We start from the raw sequence: 26,000 nt of genomic DNA, 5'->3' as shown, positions 1-26,000 counted from the left end.
ATCCATGCAGGAACTTCAGGTAGAGGCTTCTTTAACCCTTTCAGTGCTGGAGCAGAAAATATTTATTCCATCAGTCAGACTGGTGGATCTATCTAGACTGGCCTTCCCTTATTGACCCTCTCTTCACCTGTGTTACCCTGGAGCTAGATGGACATGCAACTGGCTTGAGAAGCAGGTGGGGTCTCTCTGCAAAAATAGGGGTCTGGTTGGCAGGAAAGATGTGTACTAAATGATGTGTTGAGGCAGCATTTGCATGCATCCAGAAGCATGAAGATTAGGAACTTGCTGAAAAGCCCCTCTTCACCTCCATCCCATCTAGTCCTCTGGACTGAGGCTTTCAGAGCCAGAGTGGTCAGGAGAGAGGAATTGTGTGTGAGTCCCAGCAGTCAACATCCCTCTTTGCTTTCTTCCCAGGAGCTGTGCAAAAAGCTTCATGCCAAGATAGAGTCAGTGGATGAGGAGAGGTATGACACAGAGGTGAAGTTACAGAAGACTACCAAGGAGGTGAGTTTCCCCTGAAGCAGTCCTTCAGAGGAGTCTGCAGCCCATTCCTCATGCCTCCCTGCACTGCTTGGGTCCATCTCATGAAACCCATGCCCTTCTGTCTCTCCACCCCCCTCATTTCAACCCCCTAGCTGGAAGACTTGAGCCAGAAACTCTTTGACCTGCGTGGCAAGTTCAAGCGGCCGCCGCTGCGCAGGGTGCGCATGTCCGCTGACGCGATGCTGCGGGCCCTGCTGGGCTCCAAGCACAAGGTCTGCATGGACCTCCGAGCCAACCTGAAGCAAGTGAAGAAGGAGGACACTGAGAAGGTATCCTTCCCTCTTCCTCTTTTCCCTAACAGGAGTTACCTGCTGCTACCTTTCAGGGCTCACGCCTCCCTGTATGATAGACAGGGTTGAGAATGACTCTTTCGCCATAATGTTCTTTTTCCTGCTCAGTATTTTCTTCTCTGGTACCCGTGATGTTGAAACAGGAGGGTGCAGTTCAAAAAGATGTATAGCATGGGTGGAACTGGTTTTCTCTAGCTGACTTGGGGGTTTCCATGGGTGGGCTGGTGTGGGGCCCTGGCGAGGTGGGTTCTTACCCCAGCACCATTCACACCAATGCAACCATCCCTCCCCCAGGAGAAGGATCTCCGTGATGTCGGTGACTGGAGGAAGAACATTGAGGAGAAGTCTGGCATGGAGGGCAGAAAGAAGATGTTTGAGGCTGGCGAGTCCTAAGCACCTGTGTCTCCACACCCGTCCTCCTCTCCCCGCTGTCCCCGCTGCCCCACGGGGCTCAGGGGCACTGACTGGGTGCCATTTCTCTCTAGTTTTGCAAAGAGCTGCATCATGGCAGCAGTGATGTAAATAAAGCTTTGGTGGGAGAGGTGGGTGTTGCCTGCCTGGGTGGCCAGACCCTGACTTGTGCCATGGTGCCAGCAGGGACTGCCTCACTGTGTCAGTCCTGGTGGGGATGGGAAGCCTTTGGCAAGGGCTGTGCTGAGGAAATGGGGAACCTCTCTGCTGTTGGTCCCTGTCCAAAGCTGCAGATGCTTCCCCAGTGGTGAAGAGACAAAGAAATAACACTCCAAGCATCGGGAGGTGTTGCAGAGCCTCAACCCATGATGGCATCAGGAAGCTGTGAGAAAGAGCTGATGAGGGGGGAGAGGGGTGGCATCTGCAGGGCAGAGGCAGACCTTTTGGCGCCAGTGGGATTTGAGAGGTGCAAAGTCAGGACAACCTTGGACCTGCAGCAGCACCCTGGGACTGGTACAGTGTAGGGTGCTGTGGTTTAGAGATGATGGCTGTCACCAGAATGGCATGAGCAGCTTGGGGGCCAGTGGGTCGCTCCTCTCCCTGCCATGGTGGGGATGTCCATGCTGCCCACTTTTCTTTGGGGTTAGCCCAGGACTTCCAAATTTCTAGCTGCCAACATGTAAAATCTTAAATCAGTCTCAATGGTTTTTAAAACAAAACAGAACAAAACAAAACAAAACAAACCTCCAAATCCACCTTCATTCTGTCCTCTCCCATCCCCCCAAACCCTCAGCCCATGAAGTTTCCGGCACAGCTCACTTCTGCTGAGCACAGGAAAAGTGAAACTGTGGCAGCACCCTGGTGCTGGAGCTGTCTGTGGGGCTGCCGTGCCAACCAGGGGAGAAGATGTCAGATTCGGAGGGGTGCCAGGAGGGTGCAGAAGGAGCAAACCAAATGGGAGATGAATCCCCTGAGGAGAATGAGAGGTGAGGTTTGGGGACACCACAGCTGCCTTCCAGTCCCAGGATACTGGGGAGCTGGGAAGCTGGGAGGACATGGTGGGAAAGGAGAATGTGCAGCCAGAACAATGGTGACCCATGAGGCTGGAATAGGTCAGATGTTCTGTCAGGCTTTTGAAAGGCTTCTCCAGCTAGAAGGAGACTTAGTTTCCCTAAAGGTCTCATCCCCTTTGAACTTCAAAGCCCTTGGGAAGGGTTGGTCGAGTGGGGAACCCCAGCTCCAGAAGCAGGCAAGCTCAAGTGAGAGGTCTGGTGACCCAGAGCTGCTCTGTGGCTGAAATCAGCCCTGTCTCTAAGACCTCTAATGTGGAGATCAGCTGCCTCCTCGCCTTGCTGGGCACATCTGATTTCCTGCTGCGTCCCCTACGTTTCCAGCTAAATTAACCTGGCAATTTTTCAGGCTGGCTGCTGTAAAGTTATGTATCTCCCTGTGTCTCTGCTCTGCTTTATTGCTTCATCAGCAGAGACTGTAAAATTTGGGGTCTCTTCACTTGAATATGGACGGCTTGACATGGGGGCTAAAAGAAGACAGTTCACCAGCAGAGTCCACATCTGTCTGTGGTGGAGGCAGACAGATAAGCTCGGCCAAAGTGCAGCACTCAGAAGTACTCATATTTGGACTGGATTCAGGCTGAGCATCCAGGGAGCTTAGGAGGTTACCTGATTTTTCACCTCCAGCTTCAAAGCTTGCATTAGCATTTCTCCCCAAGGCTTCTGAGAGCCAGCACATCTAATGTTGACAGGAAAGAAAAAGCCCTTGAGTGACAATGAGAGGAGAAAGGTGTGTCATCTCCTGTCATCAGTGGTTGCACTAAGTGCTTCGGCTGACACCTGACAGCAATTAGCCTTGGCTTAAGATTTGACTGGAAGCTTCAAAAGGTGCTGGAAGGCTCTATACATGACTTGCTGCTGAAACAAAGGGGAAGCCTTGGCTGCTGGGGGAGCATAGGGGTTTCCTCAGCACTGGGATCGATGTGATTCCCAGCATTATTCCTGCTTGGCTGTGCCTCTGCCAGGCTCAGTTCACCTTGCAGCAGCAAGGAGCAGGTGCTGTGCATGGCCCAAGGCAAGCAAACCTTCCTGCTCCCCTCTTGCTCCAGTAAGTGCAGGTACTTTGGTGCGTGCAGGGACACCGGTGGCATCTGCTGGTAGGCTTGGATCAGCTTGTTCCCTTTTCTGTTTCCTGCTGGAGTTTCAGCTCAATAAAAGGCTTTCTGAAGGAGTCTGTTCTGTAGCACACAGACCCTTACAGCTTTGTTTAAAAAGAGTGTGAACACTGACAGCAGGGTGGCACATCCTTTCCTCTCTGGCTGTGTTTTACAATCTTAATGAAATATGAAAACTGATGACAAAAATAGCAAGCAGAAATTAGTTCCTCTTTGTTTTAAAAATATGAAGAAATACCTTCCCTTACTATTTGTATAATAGTTTCATGTGCAGCTCCGAACTTCTCTTGCATTTCCTTGTGCTGTGTAAATGCTTGCTAGACTCTAGTGATTTTCACTCCCAAGATGGAAAAAGGAAGTGTTACTCGCTGTTTGAGTCTACCTTTTCTCACCCTTTGGCTAGCTTATCTCCCTTATCTCTCCTTGATGAAATATCTCTTTCCAAGCTGACCCATGGATGGATGGAGGTAGGACAAGGCTCTAAGGACAGCCTAAAGCATGATGGATGGCAGAGCAAGCAATCTTGTGATTGAGCTTCCAGGAAAGTAAATCCCAGCACTCCTGGGTGCAATGTATAGTGGGAGATGTCAGGGGAAAAATGTCACTGCTGTGTTTCCATAGACAATGAACCTTGTCTATTTAACTGTGCCCAGTGTATATAGAAGAGTGCATTAGGAAATGTCCTAGAAATATTAATTTGAGCATAGCCTACTCTGTTTCCTCATACAAATTGGGACATACTGGCAAAGCCCTGCTGATGCAACACTGCTTAAACCACACCAATGTTATGCTCTCTTCCATGAACTGGAATTGCTGTATGGGAAACTGCTGTAGTGTGAGCCTTCCCAAAGAAGGGAGAAGCTGGGGGAGCTCTGGAGAGGTGGTTGTTTGGGTTGTCCTCCCTTGATGGAGGGAGGTTGGGAGCTCAGTATGTACAGGGTCTGTTAGAGTTCTTTCTGTAAAGCTCTGGAGGCTTCAGGTGACTCCAGCCCTTAGTTCCTACACTGGTGGCCACACGCATCTCTTGGGCTGTGTTCTGCAGACTATCTGCACTTGGGAGGCAGGTTGGCTTTTACCAAATTCCCATCTCCTTCCTCCTGGGGCTTCCCTCCCCATGAGCTGCAGGGCAGGCAGCCCATGTATGGTCATTGCCTGGGGAGAGGTTCTGCTGTGCCAGCAAGCCCCAGGCTTTTCCTTGCCACGTCCATCCCCAGCTGTCTTGAATACTCCAGATCCTTAGAGGAGTCTCAAGGGTCTTTGCTGAAATGACTGCTGTTGCTAAGTATACCCATGGTTGGAAGGAGGTTGTTTGGGAAAACTGATACTTGGAGAGTTTTTGGACCCCTCAGTACACCAGATTCCTTGGGGGTAGAATCGAGGGATGGATGATCCCTGTTCAGGAGTAACTAGTCACAGTTTGACCCAGCTGGGATCATTAAAGTGGAAAAATAGTAGGGAAATTAACAGGGGAGGACCAGATGGATTATTTAATGAAGCTGGGTTTTACTTCTGGTTTCCAAATTGGATATAGGTGCTCTGGCAGTGGCATTAGGCATAAAGAACTGTCTCTAATTATAGGAGGTATCAGGTGCCTTCACTGTCCTTTTCTCCTTGGGGAAAAAAAATAAATTAAGCCTGGCTTGCCTTTCCTTGCCTCTAAGCTTATTTTGCTGTGTAAAGCTATGGATTTGGAGGAGTGTGTGTTAAAGCAAGGGACTGCCCAGCAGCCTTCATTTGAATTGCACTTTTTTTTAAAAACACAGAAGACTCTCTGCTGGCTGGAAGGCTGTTTTTTTTAAACTCTTGGTGTGAAGTCTGGCTCTGAAGCTTGTGGGAATCCCTTGCCCTTGTATTTTGTAAAGTGAACTTACTTCAGAGGGTTTAGGGCTTTTCCCTAAATCTGAAAACCCTGGAAGGCCTGTCTGTGCAGCAGGGAAGTGCTTAATCTTGGCATGCCCTGGGGATCCTGGGCCCCTCTGCTCTGACCTTCACTGACCTTGCTAATCCAGCCCTGACTGATGCTCTGCCTGCATCCCCCTTTGCATACAACACCCCTGTGACCCTCATGCCCAACTGTGGGATCTGCCTGGGGCCTGAGCTGACTCCTTTGTGCCCTGGTGCTCTCTTTAGAGGTGTGCTTGCCCCCAGCTAGGCACCCATCCAGCCTGGCTGCTGCCTCTCTCAGGACACTGACTCACATCTGGACAGACCACCTGGCCAGGAGGTGCTCTGAGACTTTGTCAGTGCCATGTTTTTGTTAGGAACAGCTTTTCTTTGAGGGGGGTGGGAATCCTGGCCCAAGTAAAGTTGTTGCTCAGGCTCCAGGAGGCATTGGTATGACCACCAGGCTCCTGAGAGTGTAATCTGGCTCTGACTGACTGCAACCCTGCAGTGGTGCTCAGGGGCTCAGAGGGAACATCACAAGGATTTTTGATTATTGCTCTCACTTCATCCTCCCCATGCTGCTCTCCTGGCACGGCCCAGCTTTGCAAACCTGCCTGGGAGGGATGGTGCCTGCTCACCTGGAACAGGTGAGGGAGGGCTCTGTTCCCTCAGCTTGCACACCAGCTTGGACCTCCTGTAGCAGCAGTTCCTGTTCTCTTAATGAGTTTAATAAACTCCTCATCAGGCTGATGAGGCTACTGAGGGGATGCTTTGGTATCCTTTGAAGCCAAATGCATGGGGAATGGATCTTCATGGTGTGTCTCTGTTCTAAAGCCTTTCATGAGGAGAAGCCTTGGGGATGTACATCAACAAAAGGAAGAGATGGGGGTGGATGATAGGGGCTCAGGCATCTTTACCCAGGTCGTGTTCATTGCCATCTGGTATGGGTCAAAAAATATGTCCTAGGAGGTGCTGCACATTCTGGGAAAGCAGCTGTCCTGCATGACATGAATTTGGTATGATCAGTACTAGAGGAGCACCCACAGTGCCCGGCCAAGATCAGGGTGTCACATGGTGGTGTTCTGTGACTATACCCATGGCTACTGCCTCAGGGATAGAGGAGAGGTTAACTCTACTGCGAGGCTAGACAGCTGAGGTTGAGATGTTTAGGAAGGTGAAAGGATGCCCTGACTGTAGAACTTGCCCACAGGGGGGTTGGTACCCAGAAGAGGTGGTTTCCTATTGGACCTGTGTGACATCTGCCAGGCCTTGGCAGCTTAGGTAACACAAGGCATCCCACACTTGACACCTATGTTTAGGCACCTGACTTGCTCCCTGGTTTCCCAGTATCAGCCAAGAAGCACAGGCCACTGGTGAGATTTGAGCCCAGCTCTCCTGAGGCATGGCCAGGTGTCTCACAGTCCTCTGCCTGTCCACATGTTCCACAGAGGCTCAGTCATGAGTGGGTTAACCAGCCCCACTTGGAGCCCATGCATGTTTTCCTTGCCAATGCATCCATCCTAACACACACCAGATGTGTGAGGCAGCCTTTGCAGCATCTTAATCCCAGGTTTCAGCATTCAGAGTTGTCTTTCTCACAGGCAAGTCTCCAGTGGCTTTCTGGGGGCTCCACTCCTGCAGCCCCCTTCCCCTGCAGGAGAACTTGCAGCAAGGCAGGACAAAAAATCTTCTGTTACTTGCTACTTTAAACAAGTTCCTCCTGGGATGGGCTGCTGGGGCTGGTAGCAGAGCTCCATCTTCAGTCATACATGGGAGTGTCATACCTAGGAACTACTTGGGTTCAGCCTGTCTCACATGAGCAGTGGTAGTTCCCAGCAGCCTGGTGCATCTGGTAACTGTCCAAGAATTACATGGACAAAGAGGAAGATACACGAGCAAACCCAGCTGGATTTATTAATGAATGGAAATGGAAGTCAGTGGGCTTCCATTGGCTTAATTGGTGATTTCCATTCAGTGGTCTGACAAGATGGGGCAATCTGCAAGCAATTGATCTGAGAAGTGCAAGACTCAGATTAGCTGGAGCTCAGTTTATTTGGATTTCTCTTGCTATTGCACAGATGTGTAGGCCCAAATGCTTTTGCCAGTGTATGGCAGCACCATCCCTCTGCCTGCCATACAGAAAGCTCTTCCAGTTTGCATAAGCTGGAGTCTTTGGATCTTTTGCTTACATGCTCATTTTGAAAACAGATTTTTAAGTTTTTTTTTTATTAGGGATTCATTCTGCATTACCAAGGAAGCCTCTCTCCCAGCTCTAGGTATCTGTTGCTTGCTGCAGCTGACTAGACAGTTTGTGCAGTGCTTTTTATCAAGTCCTTGCCAGATAGCTTGGAAAATATGATTTCTTCTGTGCTTGTGCATGTTTGTGCTTTTCTGCTGCAGAAGCAGTTTCCTTTCCAGTGCAAGCTTACTTTGGAGTCATTAGCATTGACAAACTCTGAACTATTGACAGACCCCAAACAATCACGGCTTCCAGCTATTTAGGAGGGGCAGAGTTCTCTCCCAGTAAAATTGATGACAATAATAATTTTCCTCTTGGAGTAAGTGGCTCCTTGCAGTTGTCACGTAACTTCCCATAACAGCAGCTGACAGCACTGTGCCCAAACTGAGCAGTCTTGAAGGGCAGACTACTGTGATACACAGGCTGTGCACCCCTGCTCTTGTGGGACCTCTTCCTGGGAGTGACATTTGTCTCTTCTGCTGCTTCTCTATTCCAGTTGCCATCTTCCTGTATGTTGCATTAGCTTCCCTTTGTGCAGAAAGGCTCCTCTTAGCTTTTTTCTGGGGCCTCACTTAGGAACATTAATGACTATCATCCCCCTTGATGGACCCATGTGTCTTCAAGCTTTTTGAATACATGATGATGCTTTTGCAAGCCCTTTCAAAACAGCTCCTGTCTTTTGCCCAGCTTAGCAAGGGAAGCATGGATGGATATGGGCAAGCTGATATTAGATGCCTTTCCCTGGGACAAGGAGCAACTTGAAGTGAGGGATACAGGAACTGTCAGATGGTACTTGGGAGTTCCTTCTTATCCATTTAGTTTCCCCTGACCCCAGCTGGAGTCACAGCCCGGCAGCGTAAAGCGGAGATTAATGGTTGCTAAAACTGCTTGTGTTGCATAACAGGGTGCTGCATCAGAGCCTGGAGCCAGCTGCAGATGAGCTAATAAGTTTATATTGGGCAGAAGCTGTATTTTACTTCTTGAAAGCTGTGTGGTCAGCTGAGCAGCATGGCTCGACACAGGGCTGTGCTCGTGCACTGGAAGTCACCTACAGGCCCATCCACAAAATGTGCTGTAAGGCTTTGGGCCATGCTTAAACATGTCACACAGATGCCACCTGGTGAAGGAAGGTTGTGCACCTCTTATACCCAACATGGGAGATGTCTGAAGGCGTCTTCAGCTGCCCAGTGTCCGTCTAATCCACCAAGTCAAAGCAAAGACCACTCCATTTATTTTAAATGGACATTCAAAATTAAAATTCATTCAGCAGCTTTCCAAACCTTGGTGAGCAGAGACTCGTGACGAAGCAATGTGATGCTATAAAAAGGCCTTTTTCACATCTTTCCTACAGTGTCTGCTGGGGGAAGACAACCTCTTGCCAGCAGCTGCCTATACCTTATCCATGCTGGCTGGAGTCCTTTGTCCTGCTTCTTGGCCTTGTGGTAGACAAGCATCCCTAAGAGATGGAGCCTGCTTCCTCGGGGCCAATAGTTCTCCTCTTGTCCTGTAATGACCCTCCTGTGTGGGATGGGAGTGTCTTATCTGCAGCCATTGTTTTGTCTTCCTGTCTCTTTCCCAATGGCTTTGTTGATTTAACACAATATATAGATAGCAGTGCACAGTATCAGTAATGATGCTGGCTCGACATGCTGGACCAGCTGCACTCCTCCAGGGCTTGGCTGAGTCATTTGGCCTTGGCCCTGGTCTGGGAAACCCGGATGGTGGCTCACCACAGTGGCTCAGGTGGCCTCTTGCTGTTTGCCCAGCCCTTGGTGCAAGATCTTGGCCCAGATCTCCTTCAACTGTGCTGGGCTGCCCCCTTAATACTTCACTCCTTCCCCTGTTTTTTAAATCCATCCTTTGTCCTTGTGTGTGTCACCCCTGGAGCAACAGCATCTTCTCTTACAAGGCTTGTAAACTTGCATCTTCCCCTCTCACTGATAAATGAAGCAAACTTCATGATGAAACCTGATGATATTAGGTTTATGGATGTACCCCATAAGTTCCCCAGGGACTGTCCATTTTCCATTCTGTGTGAGGGTGAGAGGTGGTGGTGGGGTAGAGGAAGAGGGATGCTCCTTCTAGATCCAGCTTCTGATTCCCCCTCATTTCTGCCTCTTTGGATATCAGAGGAAGAAAGTCATCACTGATCCCATGCCAGATATTTCAGACTTAGTATGACACAGTGTTTGTTGGTTGTTTAGACCCACAATTATACATGTTTTTCATGATGCTCCTCTGAGCACGTCGGCCAGGCAACAACTCTGAGCCAAGACTGCTCCCGCCTACTGCACACCCTCCCTGAACACCCATGGGGTCAAGCACTGGCTTGGGAATATCCTCTCCTGACTCATGCCAGGACAGAGGAAGGCTTGCTGGGGAGTATCACTGGGACTGGACTCCTTGCTCTGCACCCTGAGCTAATTGCAGAGGTGGGGTGCTCTGCCCTCCTGGCAGCACACTTTGGTGCTTGTAAAGAGCTGTTCTGGTGGGAAGGAGACAATGTGCTGCTTTTGGCTCTAGTCCTGCTGTTTCCTCAGGATTATCTATTGTTTGCCTGGCTTGGTCTCTGTATGTGGCTGCCCAAAAGTGAGTGCTGGCAGTGTAAGATGGATTGAGTTAAGTGGGAATTCAGGGTGAAAGTGAGGTGGGCAAATCCTACCCCTCAGGCCAATGTGTAAACCACCCCATCTATGCAGCTGATTTACCAATAGTGTGCCCCTTTCCCTGAGCTAAGGCTCCTGGGGGGTTGGGCTGTTGCCTGCCAGGCTGGTTTCAAAGTGATGGATGCATGTGGCTGGTGGGATGTCAGGATAGGGGGAGAGGTTTGGCAAAGATGCATCATTTACAAGGAAAACCAGAGACACCACCATCTATTCCATTGTTCTAGGGGCTGGTGGAGGCACAGGGTCTCCAGTTGATATAGGGCTCTTAGTCCTTGCTGAAGATGTGAGGCTGTTCCTGTGAGAACATCTCAGGGTGGGATCCCACCACTGACATGCAGGCATGAACCTCTGGAAACCATGCTGGCAGATGGTGGTACTTGTAAAGGACTGGCCCTTGCAGTGACTGTGCTTTGGGGCTTATACTGACAGAGGCTGACATCCCAGCAGTATTGGAAAGAAATGCTAGGGCTGTATTTCCTCACTAGCAGGACTAGGGTATTTTTCTTTCTTTCTTTTTTTTTTTTTTCCCTTGACCATGTGTGAGCCTTCAACTGATTTTGCAACTAGTGCTGCATAGCAGAACAATTGTGTAATTAACAGGAACTGGTGCAGCCCTATCTCTCTGGGATTCCAGACCTCCTTCCCACAATGATGGAGGCAGACCTGCTCTCTCTCACAGCATCTCACCTTCCCTGCCTTCCCTGCTGCTGGGAAGAGCTTTGGGAAACTCTAGTGCCATTCAATGTGATCCTGGGGGCTCCAGTTCCTCTAGTGGGATGGTGTTTTGCTGGAGAGATTTATGGTGGTTCTCCTAGCTTAAACTGTGCCAAAAAATAACAGAGAAGTAATTATTTGTTTTTATTCCTGTGTCCACTGTACTCCTACCCACTTCCTGGTGGGACCAGGGGGTTTGTTTCTGTGAAAGGATCCGAGCAGCTGTGGGACTGATGCTGACCTTACTGTTCCTGGATACATGGTATGACTTACACTGATGCACTGGCAGTGAGGGGCAGGAGAGGAGAGGGGACCCAAGGTGCCTCTGCACTCTAAGGCAATGGTGTTGGATTTCTCCTGCACTGCTCTTTCTTTGTGGGCATGTCCTTTGTGCTTTTGAATAGTGGGTTTAAATGCTCCATGCCACAGAGATGGGGATAGTGACTCTGTCCATTCCCCTTCTTGCAAGCTGTGCAAAGAAATTCCCTCCTTCCTGCTCTCCTCACCCTGTAGTCCTCCAAGACCCTGCTGATGCTGGAGGAAGGATGAGTTTTCTTGTAATGTAAATATCTTTTTGAAACAAGAAAGCCAGGGAAAAGTGCAGGAAGCCTTCCCAGAGGTCGAGTGGCCCAACCGCCTTGAAAGATTTTTCCAGGCAGAGTTCAGTACCAGGAATTTCTCTCCCTGGGCGCAACACAGAGCTCGGCCTGCTGCCTGTTGCAGTTAAGGGACCCCCTTCCTCACTTCCTCACTTCTGGTATTTCCAAATTATCTTAGCACCTTAGACCAGTAAGAGCTAATGTCGTGACCTCTCTCCAGTCCTGCATTTCATCATCCAAGTATGGTTTCTGTCAGCCCCGTTCATTGAAAGCCCCATTTCTGAGAAGCAATCAGTCCTGGAACTGGAGTGGAAGTCTGCCAAGCGCTTTCAAGACAAGGAGCTCATGCTGGCATCCTCCGGGAGTCAAACCCGGTGTGGAGCCAAGGCTCTCTTGCTGGGGGAATTAACAGCTTTTCCTCTGCCCATTTACACAGAAACTCTTGCCTCCCAGAGGTAGCAGCTTTCTGTTACCTCCAGTAGGCTGCTGCCTTCTCCTGGTGACAGTGGCTGTATTCCTCCTTGCCCCTCCTCAGCTCCCTGAGGATTGTCTGGCATCTCTGCCTGAACGAAGAGCGCTTGCAGTGATTTCATCAACCCCCAGTTATTGCTGGCCCATGGCTACATCTCTGCCTGCCAGGGCTCCTTCAAGTTGCATCCTTGCCTGGCTCGGACCATGGGAGTCAGTGGCAGGTTTGGGCTGATTCTCCCCAAAAAGAAAACCCTGTAGGTGCACACTTCATTTCAACTCTGGCCAATTGTGGTGAAGTCAATAGGAATGTTCACATGCTTAAACCTAATTACTCCTGCAAGCACTTGCAGGGCTGGGACAAGCTCTTTTTTAGCAACAGAGATATTTTGTGGTGGATCTCTTGCATCTTCTCACTGAATTTAGAAAGAAAAATATGCAGTGTGATATCATCTGAGCAGCCCACAGAGTGAGGCCAGCATCAATGTCTGTGCTTTGTGGATTTTGTTGTTCATAATCACTTAGGCGATGCTTAGTAAATTCCTGCAAAAAAACGCAACCCCCCCCCCCAAGCTGTTTTGAAACGAAGAGACAGTGGAAATGAGGGCAGGCACTTCCACTTTTTTTTTTTTTTAATTGAGATTTCTTGGCGTATTACATGGGCAACTTCCCCATTTCAGCTTACCACGCATCAAGAAACATTCCTGCAGAAGCAATTGAAAGGAAACGTGTAAATGAGATGAGAGGGACTGAAAGCAGAGGGAAGGTGAGGAGGGTCTCAGCAGAGTGGCTCCATCATAACTGCTCCCATTTTGCAGACAGCCAGAGGAGTATTCCCACTTAAATTGGGGAACATGGGCAGGCCACGCCATGAGCACCATAATGTGCAACTATAAGGCAGGGCTGAAACTTGCTAGGTACAAGTCCAGGCACCTGTTGGTTTGGCATAGTAGAGGATCTCCACCCAAAAAGCACACATGGACCAAGAGATGCAGTTTAGGGGAAAAAATGCTTTTGTTTTTTTCCTCCCAAGATGACTCCCATGAGGAGATAGCATGATGAACAACCGCCTGAACGTGTGGCAGATGGGAATTTTGTTCTAGCACGTGACAATCATAGTCCTTCATCAAACACTCACGCACTTCTTTAGCCTTCTGAAATATCAGTGTTTCATGGAGGCAAGCCAGATTTAGCCAAATTTTTTGCCTCTTGTCCAATTTGATTGCTGGGAAAACAGGCACGGGCGAGTTGGTCACTCAGGCAGGTGAGGGGCAATGCTTGAGAGCAGAGGCAGGGTGTAGGCTGCTCACCTGCCTGAGGCTGCAGCTCTGTGGCTTCCCCCAAAATCCAGTTGCTATCTCCATTCCACAAGAACATTTTTGTCTGGTGTGGCATTTCCCAGTGCAAAGCCCCTTGCGTATTAATCTGACTCTTGGCTCAGTGGGAACTAACAGCGGGGACTGTTAGGAGGTGAGACCTTCATGCAAGACTTCTCCTATGAATGGAGCGGGAGTGATTTAAAGCCCGTAGAGTGCAAGTTGCCAACCTGGATTTCTGCTCCCTTGTTGCTTTGTGTAACCAGAAAATCAGTGGTATAGGTGGGAAAAAACAGAAGGGAAAAAAAAAGGCGGGGGGGGGGGGGGAGTGGGGAAGAGGAGGGTGCTGGAGAAGATGAAGGGGGGAGAGAAGAGTTAAAGGCAGGAGAGACTCCCCCTCGCAGGGGAGCGGGGAGCGCCGGGCTTTGTGCTGCGGGGCTGCGCCCTCAGAGATTCTCCCGTGACACTTCCACGAGGCAGAGGGGGAGGAGGAGGAGGAGGTAGAGGTGGAGGAGACAAGCCGGGGGTGTGGAGCAGGGGGGGCTAGCAGAAACAAAAGGAAACCAGCTGCAGAACTTCCTGAGGGCGGAGAGGGGGCCGCGGAGCGCGCAGTGCCGGGCGGCTCCTGCGGCGCTGGGGAGGGGGCGGCAGCAGGACCCTGGCTCGGCCACCATGACCAGCGCGATCCTGAGGAGGAACTCCAGCAAGCAGGGCCTGCAGAACCTTATCAGGTAAGCGCCCACCTGCCCACGGGGATGGACCCGCTCTCGGCTCCCGCTGGATGTGCCCGCGGTGGGGGAGAGGGAGCGCGTTCCGCACCGATAGTCTTCGTGTCTCTTTAAATCGGCTGGATTCCCTCCTTACCCTGGTTTTCCGATGCCCTGGAAAGAAGGGTAATAGCTAACTCTCCCTCTCGTCCCCAAAAGCTGTATGAGAAAAGCAGATTTAAACTTACTGATGGCTTTTCCAGGAGCTCCCGACTGAAATAACTGAGCACAACTGTACTGTGACGCTCACCTGAGCCGCTGGTTTCCCCTCTCCCTGCAAGGGATGTCTCAGTACGTGGCTTTTTGTGTCTCCCGAGCGCTGAACGCTCCTGCCTAGAAGAAGGATTTTTCTTTTTTTCCCCGCAGGAACTGTACGTTGTGCACGCTGTGATGCGCGTTTATAATTCAGAAATCAGTAAAGGGCCGGATCCTCCCAGGGCTGCAAGCTGACACTGCTCATTTTTCGATTTAATTGATCACAACGGTGCTTTGAACCTTTCTCTCAGACTATAATTGCCAGGGCAGGGGAGGTGGAAGGCTCAGTTGGGCTTATTCCCGTTTGTCATCCGGCACTGAGCCGGGAAAGAGGGCTACATTGTCTGCTGGCTTTGAGATTCCCTGCCATGCGGTCACTGTGTTCTTCCCTGGGGGCTGGAATTGCTGCTTCCCTCCAGGGGTCTCTGGGATCCATCTCTGGATGATGGTGGTGTGCCATGCTGATAGCCTTGACTGGGCTGAGGAGAGGCACCTCTCATCTCTTCATATTTAAGTGAGCAGCTGGATGGGTGAGAGGTGGAATTAGGGAGTCCTGGCCTCATGTTCTGTGTCTTGGGTGCCTCTTGGCTCCCTTGTGCTCACTGTGACTCCAGCTGAGAGGTGGAAGACGTCATGGTGGGGTTTATTTCACCAGGCATTTTCCAGTCAATTTGGCATCTCCTTGATTGGTAATGCAGCCTCTAAACCTCATCTCTCAAATAAGTTTCTTGCCTGGGAAGGTAAATGGGTGCCTACAACCCATCCAGTCTTTGCTGCTTTCCGCCCTTCTGGACTCAGGGAAGTTGGCAGAGAAGCTCCCACTGGTTGCACAGGCCCCTGGGGTGGAAAGTGGGCAGGAGAGGCTGACTCCTCTTGGTTCATCTTTTGTTTGGCCCGTTGGACCCATTCCCTGGTCTCAGACCAGAGAGACTGGGATCTGGGTTACACATCCCTGTTTCAGAACAGGGCTTTGTCAGGGGCTTTCGAGGGGTAGGGAAACCACTCTGGGTGTGAACAAGGCAGTGATGAGCTCAGATTTGGGGCCAGGCAAATGAACTGAGGTGGGAGTTGCCTGCTTACAGCTGGGTAGCAATTTATTGTGCAGGGTGACAGATGGGGGGGAGCAAGGGGAAGCATATGTGTTTCATGCAGAGAAAAGGGCTGTCCAAAAAACTGTCCTCAGCACAGCCTAAAACAGGGGTCTTTTCCTGTCCTGAGTGACAACTCCAAGTTCCTTCTGCTGTGGATAAGGGACTTCTGGTGACCCAGAGACTCACAGGGACTTTTTTTTTGCAAGGTGGCATGTTTCCTGAGTGGAGTTAGTACACTTAACCTGATTGTGGTTTAGCTTTGTGGCTGTTTTCCAGTCCTGCTTACAGATGAGGAGTAGGGTGGGTGGAGTATGAGGGATTTCCATGATTTGCACACAAAAAGCTTAACTTATGCTCTCAGGATTCAACAGCAGGATCTGCTCCGTGCACACCATAGCCTATTTTGCAGTTGCATTTTTCTCCTGGAACAGTTTCTCCTGGAGTTCCTGAGATTGGCTGTGGGGCTGGCTCTGCAAGCCCTGCCACCTTGACTTCAGGAAGGAGCTTCTGTAGTGAATGGCTTGAGGTTCCTGGCTTGAAGATACGTTGCTGCCAAGATTGTTGTGCTCTGCTTTTTGCTGTCCCAAGGTGACTGCAACAGAGTGGTTACACTCTGTGTAGGTCCTGGGCTCTTCTGGTGTGTGTCCAAGTGCTTTGGAGATCTGGAGCACACCAGTGAAAATAGCTGCTCAGAGCCATATTCATGGGCACTGGGGATATCAGTGTGGTGTCAGGATTTACCTGGCTGCTCCTGCTGCAGGGCAACAGTGGGGATAACCAGGGAACTGCCTTCTCTGAGCATTGCTGAGCTATGGGAGCTGCTTGCCAGCTGTCCAACAGCTGGGTTAAGGGTTTCTGAGCTGAAACCAGTCTAAGTCTTTTGGATATGGGGTTGAAGAGCTGAGTCACAATGCTTTATGCATCCTGCCTTGTGCTTGACACAAAACCCCAGCATTTCAGACAAAGGGGCCCATGGGTAAAGCATCACCTGAACATCAGTCCCAGGAGTCAGAGTTTGCATAAAATGGCTTTTCACTAACTGCTGACAGACTTGGTGCATGTGCTGCCCTGGAATGGTTTGGTGTGCTTGGGATCACTAGAACATGTTGGAGACACCTGGAGGCTGAAGCACTGAGCCAGTACTCTAGGAAACATCTTCACCTCTGCCCAGCCAGGAGGTGGACTGGAAAAGTTAGCCCTCCTCTTCCTCACTGGCTTTGCAGAAGGTGCAGGCAGGGACGTTCCATTGACATCTGAAAAGCTGGAGGCTGAAAAGAGCCCAGGGTTAGGCCTTGCAGCTGCAGAGCACGAGTGGCTGAGTAATTACCTGGGAAAGGTATGAGAAGAATGGGGGCATTGCAAGGCTATCCACCTTTGCTGCTTTGGCCCGTGTGCCCAGGCACTCCCCTTGTCCAGCATAGTTTCTCTATCAGGATATCACAGGGGAAATATTTCTCCCTTTGTAGCACGATTACAACAATGATCCCTCACACACCCACAAGGCTTTGTATTTTTTTAAAGTCCTCTCCAAACATGAGCCACTTTATCTTGTTATCACGATCTCTTTTTCCTTATCCTTCTAATGAATTCCTGTAAATAAGATAGGGATCCAGCACCTGTCACGTCGATTCATTCAGTTCATTATCTGCTCCTGCTGGAATTTTACTCTCCTTCTATTTATCGAGCCTGAAGTGTTTCATGTTTCGAAAAAGAACATGGCTGTTTAATTAACCTACAAATCAGCCTCTCTGTAAAGCAGCTGTGCTGCTCATTGTGACTGGATTATTGGTCCTCGTGGTTGACACTGCTGCCACTGAGTGCTGTGGTGGCTTGCTGGTATCCCCATCACTGGGCTGGGAGTGCCTGGCTGGGACGTGTGGCCCTGGGGTGGAGTGTGTGGGTGTATGATGTGAGTTGGAAGCACTGCTGCTCTCATCTCTTTTATCCGGCATGTGGGTGAATCTGGGGTGCCATTAGGAAGTGAGCTGTGATTTGTTCTTGGGGAAAAAGGACAGAGCTCTTATATGCTACAACACCCCTTTGCTTCCCACCACAACTGGGACCTGGTCCAGAACAGAGCATGGCTGCACAAGCAGCAAATAATCCAGTGTCTCTAATTATATGTCTTTGCAATGCCACAGAGTCTGAAGTGCAAATAATCCTGTGGGAGAAGGGGGGTGAATCTTGAGGATGTAAAAGCTCAGGGGAAGAAAACAAGTCGGAAAATTTGATCACAGGGTAGAGCTAATTATTTACTCCATAGGATGGGATCTTCTGCTTTGTTATCTTCTGTGGAGTCTTTTAACATGGAAAGCCAGAATGTGAGATCTGAAATGAGTCTTGCATGATGTGTTTTGGCCTGCTATATGTGATGAGATGCTTGCCACCTCCTGGCACCCATGAGAGGGCTGCAGGGCCTCTTCTTTCTCCCTACAACACTGCATTTTCAAGTAATGCTCTTGGTGATGCTTAGAATTCCTCAGCACTAAGGGTAGCTTTAAAATTTCCTGAACTTCTTGAATTTTGTTGCATGTCATGCGTGTAATATTTAGTTTGATCAGGATATGGGGCTCTGCCCAGCTCTGCAGGACGCCTTCCTTTCTGCCTGCATTTGATGTTTCCCAAGGCTTGCCAGGATCTTTCTCAGCAGGGAAGATGCTACTCCAGTATTTTTGTCTTGACCTCCTGAGTGCTGAGCTGGGAACAAGGAGCTTGAAGCACTTGGGAGGGCTGGATGATGCTTTGAAGAGGAAGAACATTTATTGTGGGATGGGGGAGTGTGTGGTTGATGGCAGGACATGGTTTGGGCACAGTTTGTTGCCTGGGAGATAGCTACTACCTCCAGGGGCTATTGTAGCACTTGCAATAGCTTCAACTTCCCTGGCTCCTAGATAGGTGTAGGGAGCGAGGAATTCTTGCTGTGAAGAAGTGGGGCAGCTCTTTAGGGGAAGATGGGGAAATTGAAATGTGTAGGAATGAGCCAGTAGCAGAGCTGTTGTGTGGGAAGAGGAGGGAGGGATACCTGCATGGAGACAGCAAGGGACACAGGGCCTTCATCAGTGTGATTCATGCTTTGCAAATGCTGCCTCAACATGTCATGAGTAGCCTATGGTGCTTCCCTTCTTCAATCTTACCTATTTTGATGTTTTTATTAGTAGCTTTCATTTTTTTTACCCCTCTGTGCCCCAGAGGGACAAAAAAAAAGGGGCAGAACAGATGGGCATCTTTGTGAACCCCTCAAAAATGGAGGGTGGCTGGAAAGAGAGACATGAGCAGAGGCTGCTGGCAGGGAGAAGTGTCCAGGAGAGCCCTTTGGGCCAAACTGATGGCATGCCTCGGGGATTTCCACATCCCAGGGTGGCTTCTATGGTGCCAGCTGCTTGCAGAGTGATGCCACCATATTTTTCAAGCCAGGAAGAACTCGGAGATTTGCAACCCAGCTGAGCTGTGGGGCAGGGTGAGGGTAAGGGCTAAGTCAGTGCGTGGTGGGTAAGTCCCTCCCTGGGTGCCTTGTGGGGTGCCCATCTTTAGCTTTCACCTCAAGGATAACAGATCATCCTTTCTCTCCAGTTGAAGCAGCTCATCTGTCCCCTCTGTGGATCCATTCCCAGACTTTTTCTAGCCCTGGAGTTTGTTTTGTCAGAACTCCATCTACCACTGACCTTTCCCAGAAACCAGTGCATGGGTTTTGTTTGCCTTTAGCCTGGTCTGACTTGGAATTTTACCTGCTCTCAAGCGACTGGATGTTCAGGACCTGAACTTTGAGCCCATGGAAATTTTGGGAAGCTGTAGTGCGTCTTTGAGGCCATCAGAGCTGTAACCACAGGTTGTTGGCATGCTCTGGTGGTGTGGAGAAGGACCACCACGTGTATCTGAGCGTGGTTCAGCTAGAAAGAGCACTGGATGGAGAAACTCAGGCCTGAGACTTTGCAGCTGGGATGGTGTCTAAAAACTGACTTTCAGCTTCCAGATTTTTTTGGTTTCTCCTCCTCCCTCCATTTCTAACTCTTTTGATGGAGCGTCAAATAGCATCAGCACCATCCCTCAGCTATGTGGTGAGCAAAGGGGCAGCTGGAGCTGCCAAGTGCCTCTGTCCCATAGCAAGAAGATGGGGTGCCATGCCCTCAAACATGGGATTTTGGGATCAGTACTTTGGGGCAAAGACATTTTTCTCATGAAGATGCTCTGCCCTAGCACAGCAGGGTCCAAGGGCTTGCTGCTGCCTCTGGTTCTTGCTGCCTCTGGTTCCTGCTGCAGCACAGCTCGTCAGCGATGGCCGTAAACGAGGAGAGCCTCAACTCTCCCAGGGAGTGGAGCAAAGTGTTCCCACGGCCTCCCCACTGCCTCCTGCCCGTGCTCAGACAGCAAACTCCCTTCTGCTGCTGGGGGGACTGCCTGGTCCCCGGGGCTGCAAAGTGAGGGCCAAGTCAGCGTGCTGTAAAAGCCATCATGCTGATACAAATCTTGCTCTTAATCCTGGTTTGAAGAAGGGATAAGGCAATTGCTCACCTTTCTAGGTTCAGACTTGTTTTCCAGCAGGAGTGTATCAAGAAGGATGCTGGCTGACTGTAACCAAGGCAGGGAGGCTGTGGAATATTGCTTGCCTATTACAAGGAGGAGAAAAATAAAATCTAAAAGCTGGGTAAGGTGTTCTGCATCTCTTTGACAAGTCTGTTTTCACCCTTGCAAAAACAGAGTCCAGACTTCCTGCCCTGTAGAAAAAACCTTCAAATTCCTTGAACCTTAGGGCTGAGATGGAGAGACCGTGAGAAAGAGCCATGGTTCGAGGTTGTACACAGCACTGATTTCTCACACCTACTGAATGCAGTGCAGTGCTGGGAGGGCTCAGGCTCCAGCCCTTTCCTCCCCCCCGCCAAATTCCTGACCGGTGATGTTAATACATTATTGCACCAGCCTGTATTTGTGCTAAGGACCCACGGTCCCAAGGGTGCAGTTCATCATCTTGGAGGTGATTCGTTTGGATTCTGTCTGCCATGATTAAAATCAATAATAATAAAAAGAAACAGTTGTTCACACTGGTTGCCTCATGCCTCTGTGAGTGTTTGTGCATCACCTATGGTGTCTGGAAGCATGGAGCATTCCATGTACCTTCTTGGAGCCACAGTCCCTGTGAGTGGCAGGAGGGGACAGATGAAGCTCATAATGAAGGACCAGCCCTGTTTTCGTCCCTCCTCCTGCCATTTGCCACCAGCTTTCTCAAGTGTGGCTTGTTTTGCTTGTGGAAGCAGTAAATTACCATCTTGGGGCTTTCCCTGCCTGTGATGCCACAGTGACAGGTCAATCTTTGAAGGGGATTTAATGAAGGCTAAATTAGGCAGAGTTTTGTATGTGGCACATGTGCTGCATATCTGCACCTCCTTCTCAGGGGCAGAAATGGGATGTGCTTGTGCAGAGGAAATCCAAGATCGGTTTAAAAAAAGAAGAGTTGCTTTTATTTTTAATAGGGAGATAGGTCTCTGTGATGCTGAGTGTGGTTTTCCTTCTATTTCTGCTTGATGGAAGTTTGGGATGTATCATATTCTGTTCAGATCCCTTGGTGTGTCCTTATCACCCCATACGTGCTGCCTTTCCACACCCCTAGTTCCAGCAGGAGGTGGAGATGAGCTCTGTGGCCACTCCTGGGTGTGAAGCAGCTCTGTCCTGCTGCTCACATCCTGAAGGTGACCTGTGATTTATGGGAGAAATGAGGAGACATGGCTGAGACTGCACAGCTATGTGTGGGGTGGGGAAGCTGGGTATGAGAAAAAGGCTGAGGGTGAAGCACATAGATGCATTTTTTCCTCTCCCCCTGCCCCCCTTCTTGTTCAAACTCTGTAGCCTGGACTCTGAATGGAGCAATGCAGCTGAGGAATTACATGAATGTATGGGAGGGAGAGGCTTGTGGAGTATCTCTGGCTGCCTTTGACTGACACACTGCTGTTTCAGAACTAGAGTAACTCTCCTGAGGCAAGGCTGAAATAAACTTCAAGCTGTGACATAATAATTCTTGATTTTATTTCTTTTCCCAGTCTCCCTGTATTGTAGTTCTACTCACACCCCCTTCCTTATTCAGTGGGGTGATGACCCAGCTGTAATCTTTGCTGTCCAGCCACGTTACTCCTAAGGCATGGAACCCCATGATTTCTGTGGTGGCCTGACACCAGTGGTCCTGAATGACATGAGTGGAGGCATTATCTGTGTATTTCAGCATACTTGACTCAGTTACACAGAGCCATTATATGCCACTAATAAGTGATTAATTTGTTGGCAGAAGGTCAAGTGGGTGAGGGAGTTGTAGCCTTTGGAGGATGTCCCCTTTCGTGTGGCAGGGTGAGCTGCACATCTCCTGCCAGCAGTCAGGGCCCTTTATAAATAAATGTGTGATAAATGCAATATGAAATAAAGCCTGGCAGCTCTGCTTGGCAGCAGATGAACTTGTTGATGGTCCTAGGCCATATTCTGCACTGATGTTGTATCTGGCACTGTGACAGGACAGTGCAGGCTGCAGTGGATTGCATGGAAGGGGAAGGTCCTTGCATTGGTTTCTGGCATCTCCCTTTCCCCAGACCACAAAAGAGTAGAGATGGGATGGCTGCTGGAGGAGGCAGGGCTGCCCTTCCCAGTTCTTTTCTAAATTCATGCAGCCCCATAGCTTCCAGGGCATATTTCCACCTGTGGTGGATACTGGGTTTTTCGAAGGTGATGGGACAATGTATCTTCTGGGGTTGCCCGTGGCTCCTCCTAGATCCTGTTCCCAAAACCTCTTCCATCTTATACCCTGGCTTTGTGGGGGCAACCTACCCAACAGAGGCAGCAACCACAGCCAGCCTGGCCTGATACCCTGGTGAGCTCAGGAGACAGGAATGTCCAGTGTGCTGGTAGAGGGTTCCTGAGTTTTTCTGGTGCAGATCTGCAAAGCCCAAAGCCTCTGGGAGGCGTTTGATTTTCCTTTCTGGAATTAGCTTTAGTGCTGAAGGTTGGGTTTGGGCCAGCAAAGCTTCCTTTGAGCCGTCAACCATGCAAAAGACTCCTTGAGTCTGCAGAGTTTCCCTTAAACACAGCTCATCTGGTGCCAGAAATTTCCCTTGCCTGAATATTAAAATCTCCTCAAGTGCCAGTGAGGAATTGCCCAAAGGAAACGTGACTTTCCCAGCCATGCTGGCTTGTCTGGAGTGGGCCTTTGTGGCCATGTGGAGCAGGGCAGCCAGAGTGTGGGTGCCTGTATTGCTGTGCTGCAGGAAGGGGTGTTTTGTAGTGCAAACAGAAATAAAGCCCCTCCCTTGGCTGGGGGTCCAGAGGGAGGTGAGGTCAAAAGCTGGATGTGAAACAGGCAGCTGGCCCCAGCCAGAGCAGAAATCTGAGCATCCCCAATGCTTGGCAGGCAATCTTTCTGTGGGCACAGCCGAACCAAGGTGCTTTCAGCTCCTCCTTACACCTGCAGGATGTCCCCAGGAAGAGAGAACCCCATTCCACAAAGTGTGTTTGGTTCTACCAAGACCTCCAAAAACTGTTGGCAGAGATGCAGGGACCATGTAGGAGAAATGACTCAGCCCTGTGACAAGCTCTTGCTGGAGCAAATCTTGCCACAGCCCTGGGCTGATGGGGCCACTGAGGTCTCTACCTTTTCTTCTCCCATCTCCAGTCACACCAAAGATTGTTTAAAGGGATGCATTTCCTTTCACATTGCATAAAAATCCCTCTATAGAGGGATTTTATAAAGGCAGGTGCCTAGATGCAGGAGTGTAGCATGCTGTAGCTCACCTTGCTGTTCCTCAATCTTCAAATCTTGCCTTCCATTTCCCCATTCTGTGATGGGTGAAATGAAGCTGAGAACTCTTGGTCCCAGTCTTCTTCTATGAGTCTTCTCAGCTATGAGTCTTTTTCTTCCCGAAACCTCCCCAGCCTGGGACAGTGCTGGCTGGAGGTGAAGATACGTGGGATCAGCCTGGTCCTGAAGCCCTGGGTAATTATTTCTAGAATTGGGAAAGACAGTTGTGAAATACCACAGTGGGCTGAGCATGTTGAGTTACTGAATGCAGTTGTGAACAATTAGAGCAACCGGGAGACCATGGCCCCGTTTTAGTAAATGGAACCATTTGGAAATTAAATCTTTCCACCTTTTTGCTTTGAAAGGCAATTTAACAGCTGACCCCCTGCTCACACTTGTGCTTGTCCAAATTGAAATGGCACATTTTGTCTGGGGTCCAACAAACCCCTGTAGCTGACCCAAACACAAGGACTTTGGCAAGGTTTAGTTTCTCATTTGCTTGGTTTTTTTTGCTTCATTTTGTTTTGTTTGTTTTTCACTAAAGACAAATATTTGTGCTGCTTGGTCAGTTCAAAAGTAATCCTCCTTTTTCCTCTGCTTGTCAGTGTGGTTACTGAACCCCAACGCATCACTTATTAAACCTCACTCCTCTACCAGCCTGTTTGAGCATGACAGAGAGCTCAGAATCTGAAAATAAATTCGGTTTAGGTGTTTGCTAGAAGGTGCAGTTTTTTTTGAATTGGTGGGGGTTTTATCTGCAGCTCTTACTGCTGAGCAGAGGCATACTGTTCCCAGCATTGCAGCCCCCCCAGGATGCTCAGAGTGTATGAGACACATCCCAGCACAGCAGTGGGCAATCTGGAAACTGGAATTGCCCTGTGACAAAGGGAGCTGGGAAAGTTATTTCTCTGCTTTTGCAGAAAAATCCCCTTCTCCCCAAAACAGTCGCCCCCAGCTCTGTCCTCAGCCTGCTCGAAGGATGCAGGGACAGAATAGCGAGCCGGTGAGGTCATGGGGAGAGAGTTAGTCACATCCAACTGGGAAAGGGAGAGGGCTGCCAACCAATGTTGCTCTCACAGCGTGGAAAGCTCGTGTGGTTCAGAAAGGACCCCCCCCTCCAGGCTCCCTAGAGCACCCTGGCCAAGCTGGGGGTGTTGGTGGAGCACGGCCTCTGCAGCAGCTTCCCAAGGAACTGGAGGAGGGAGTGAAAGATTTTAATCAAAATCTAACTTGTTCTGGCATAAACATGGACTTTGCTTCTCGTAACTAGGGTGATACAGGCGAGAGGGGGTTAAGAGCCTTTCCAAATTGGAGACTATCTGGAGCTGTCGCACAAGGGAGGGAGATCATGGCAGAGTTTAATGAATGACTTCATTTATATATTAAAAAAAAAAACAACAAAAAACCCAACAACATGGTGGCTTCCTGCCAGGTCCACAGACAAGGGTTTCTATGGGAACCTGAGGAAAAATAATAAATAGGAGTGTGGGATGAGTAGGGAAGGGAGGAGGGGAACCCAGGCTCTGGTCTGGATCTGCTTTGTTACTCATGGAGACCAAGGTATCAAGGGGCGATGAGGGGGTAAAAAGGGAAAGAGCTGAATTTGGTGCTTTCAGAAAGACCCCACCCAAAATATGGCAGGCAGTAACTACACAGCAGTGGAGCATTCTCTTGGGCTCATCCTGGGGTCTGCTTTGTTTCCTGCTCCTCCGTGGGCACAACAGGCATGGGCAACCTTTCTTCATTGGGCTCATAACCTGGCTTTGCTGCCTTGGGGCAGGTGGGAGTGTGGGAGGGCAGTGATTTGGAGTCATCACCAGCTTCCTGACAGGGTGGTGGTGGGACCACTGTGCAAAGGGATGCTACTGGGGATAAGCTCAACAGTCCCACTGGCACTGCAGAGTAAAATAGGCTCTGAGTGAGTCTTCCCTGGAAAGACAACAAGGTTCACAGTGTAATTACAAAGGCTATATTGTTCATCAGTTAATTCCAATGGGCTTTATTCCCCCACATTGCTAGGATAGGGAGGTATCTGTCCTGAACCTCAAAAGAAAACAGTTTTTTGGCAAGACCCATGTTGAAATGAGCCCTCTCACGTGCTTCATAGTCCAGACTGAAGGCAAAGCTGGGCAGGCTGGCAATCACACTCCCGAGGCCAGCTGTAACCTGTCCCTCATTCACTCAAACTGGGCTGAAACAAGTCTCAACTAAGGCATTTCTATTTGGGCTTTTTCCCCATTTTCCTTTCCACAGGCTCTCTGTTCCAATCTGAATAATGTTGCGCTGTATCTCCCATTGAGTAGGTTCATGCTAAGAGGACTGTGGTCCTCACGGTGTGCCTGAGGTGGGGATGTGCAGGTGGGTCTGGGTCCTCCTGCTGGTGGGAGACCGACTTCCCAGCTCCCATGCGTGTGCCTTCCTGAAAGACTTTTCTGTAAACAGGCTTGAAAATGCCCGGGGAAACAGCCTTTGTGTCTGTTTTGGACCTGGCTGAGCCAGGGGTGAGTCGGGTGAGGAGGCATCTGCCCCAGCAACAGCCCCAGCATCAGCCCTGGGTACCACAGATCAGAGCTGCCCAGCTCCAGCTGCCATCACAGGCCCTTTGGGTGAGTGGTGGCCACCCCATGGCGTGTTCCTTTCTGCCTGAATCTCAGCTGGTGCTGTCAGTGAAGCAAGAACCCATCCCACGTGGGGAGCCACTGGACTGGCGTTATCACCAGAGAAGGAATGTGGCATCCACCTTATCACTTCCTCGGGGATGCAAGAGGCTGTTCTGCTGTCAGAGACATTATTATCCAGCAGTT

The 26,000-nt window shown here is 49.9% G+C and overlaps 1 protein-coding gene across 1 annotated transcript in view; it reads left to right on the top strand.

Annotated features, from left to right (window-relative positions):
• Positions 1-2,101: 2,101 nt before the first annotated feature.
• LSP1 (lymphocyte specific protein 1) overlaps positions 2,102-26,000 on the top strand; it is a 48,376-nt gene continuing 24,477 nt past the window's right edge. Inside the window, exon 1 of the mRNA XM_062494442.1 lies at positions 2,102-2,230. Within this exon, the coding sequence (XP_062350426.1) occupies positions 2,151-2,230 (80 nt within the window). The 5' untranslated portion in view covers positions 2,102-2,150. The remainder of the gene's footprint in view (positions 2,231-26,000) is intronic.

This window comes from Cinclus cinclus, chromosome 6 (assembly GCF_963662255.1).
Source record: "Cinclus cinclus chromosome 6, bCinCin1.1, whole genome shotgun sequence".
Lineage (NCBI taxonomy): Eukaryota > Metazoa > Chordata > Aves > Passeriformes > Cinclidae > Cinclus > Cinclus cinclus.
The sequence above is the reverse complement of the archived record's forward strand: the minus strand, read 5'-3'. Positions and strand labels throughout refer to the sequence as shown.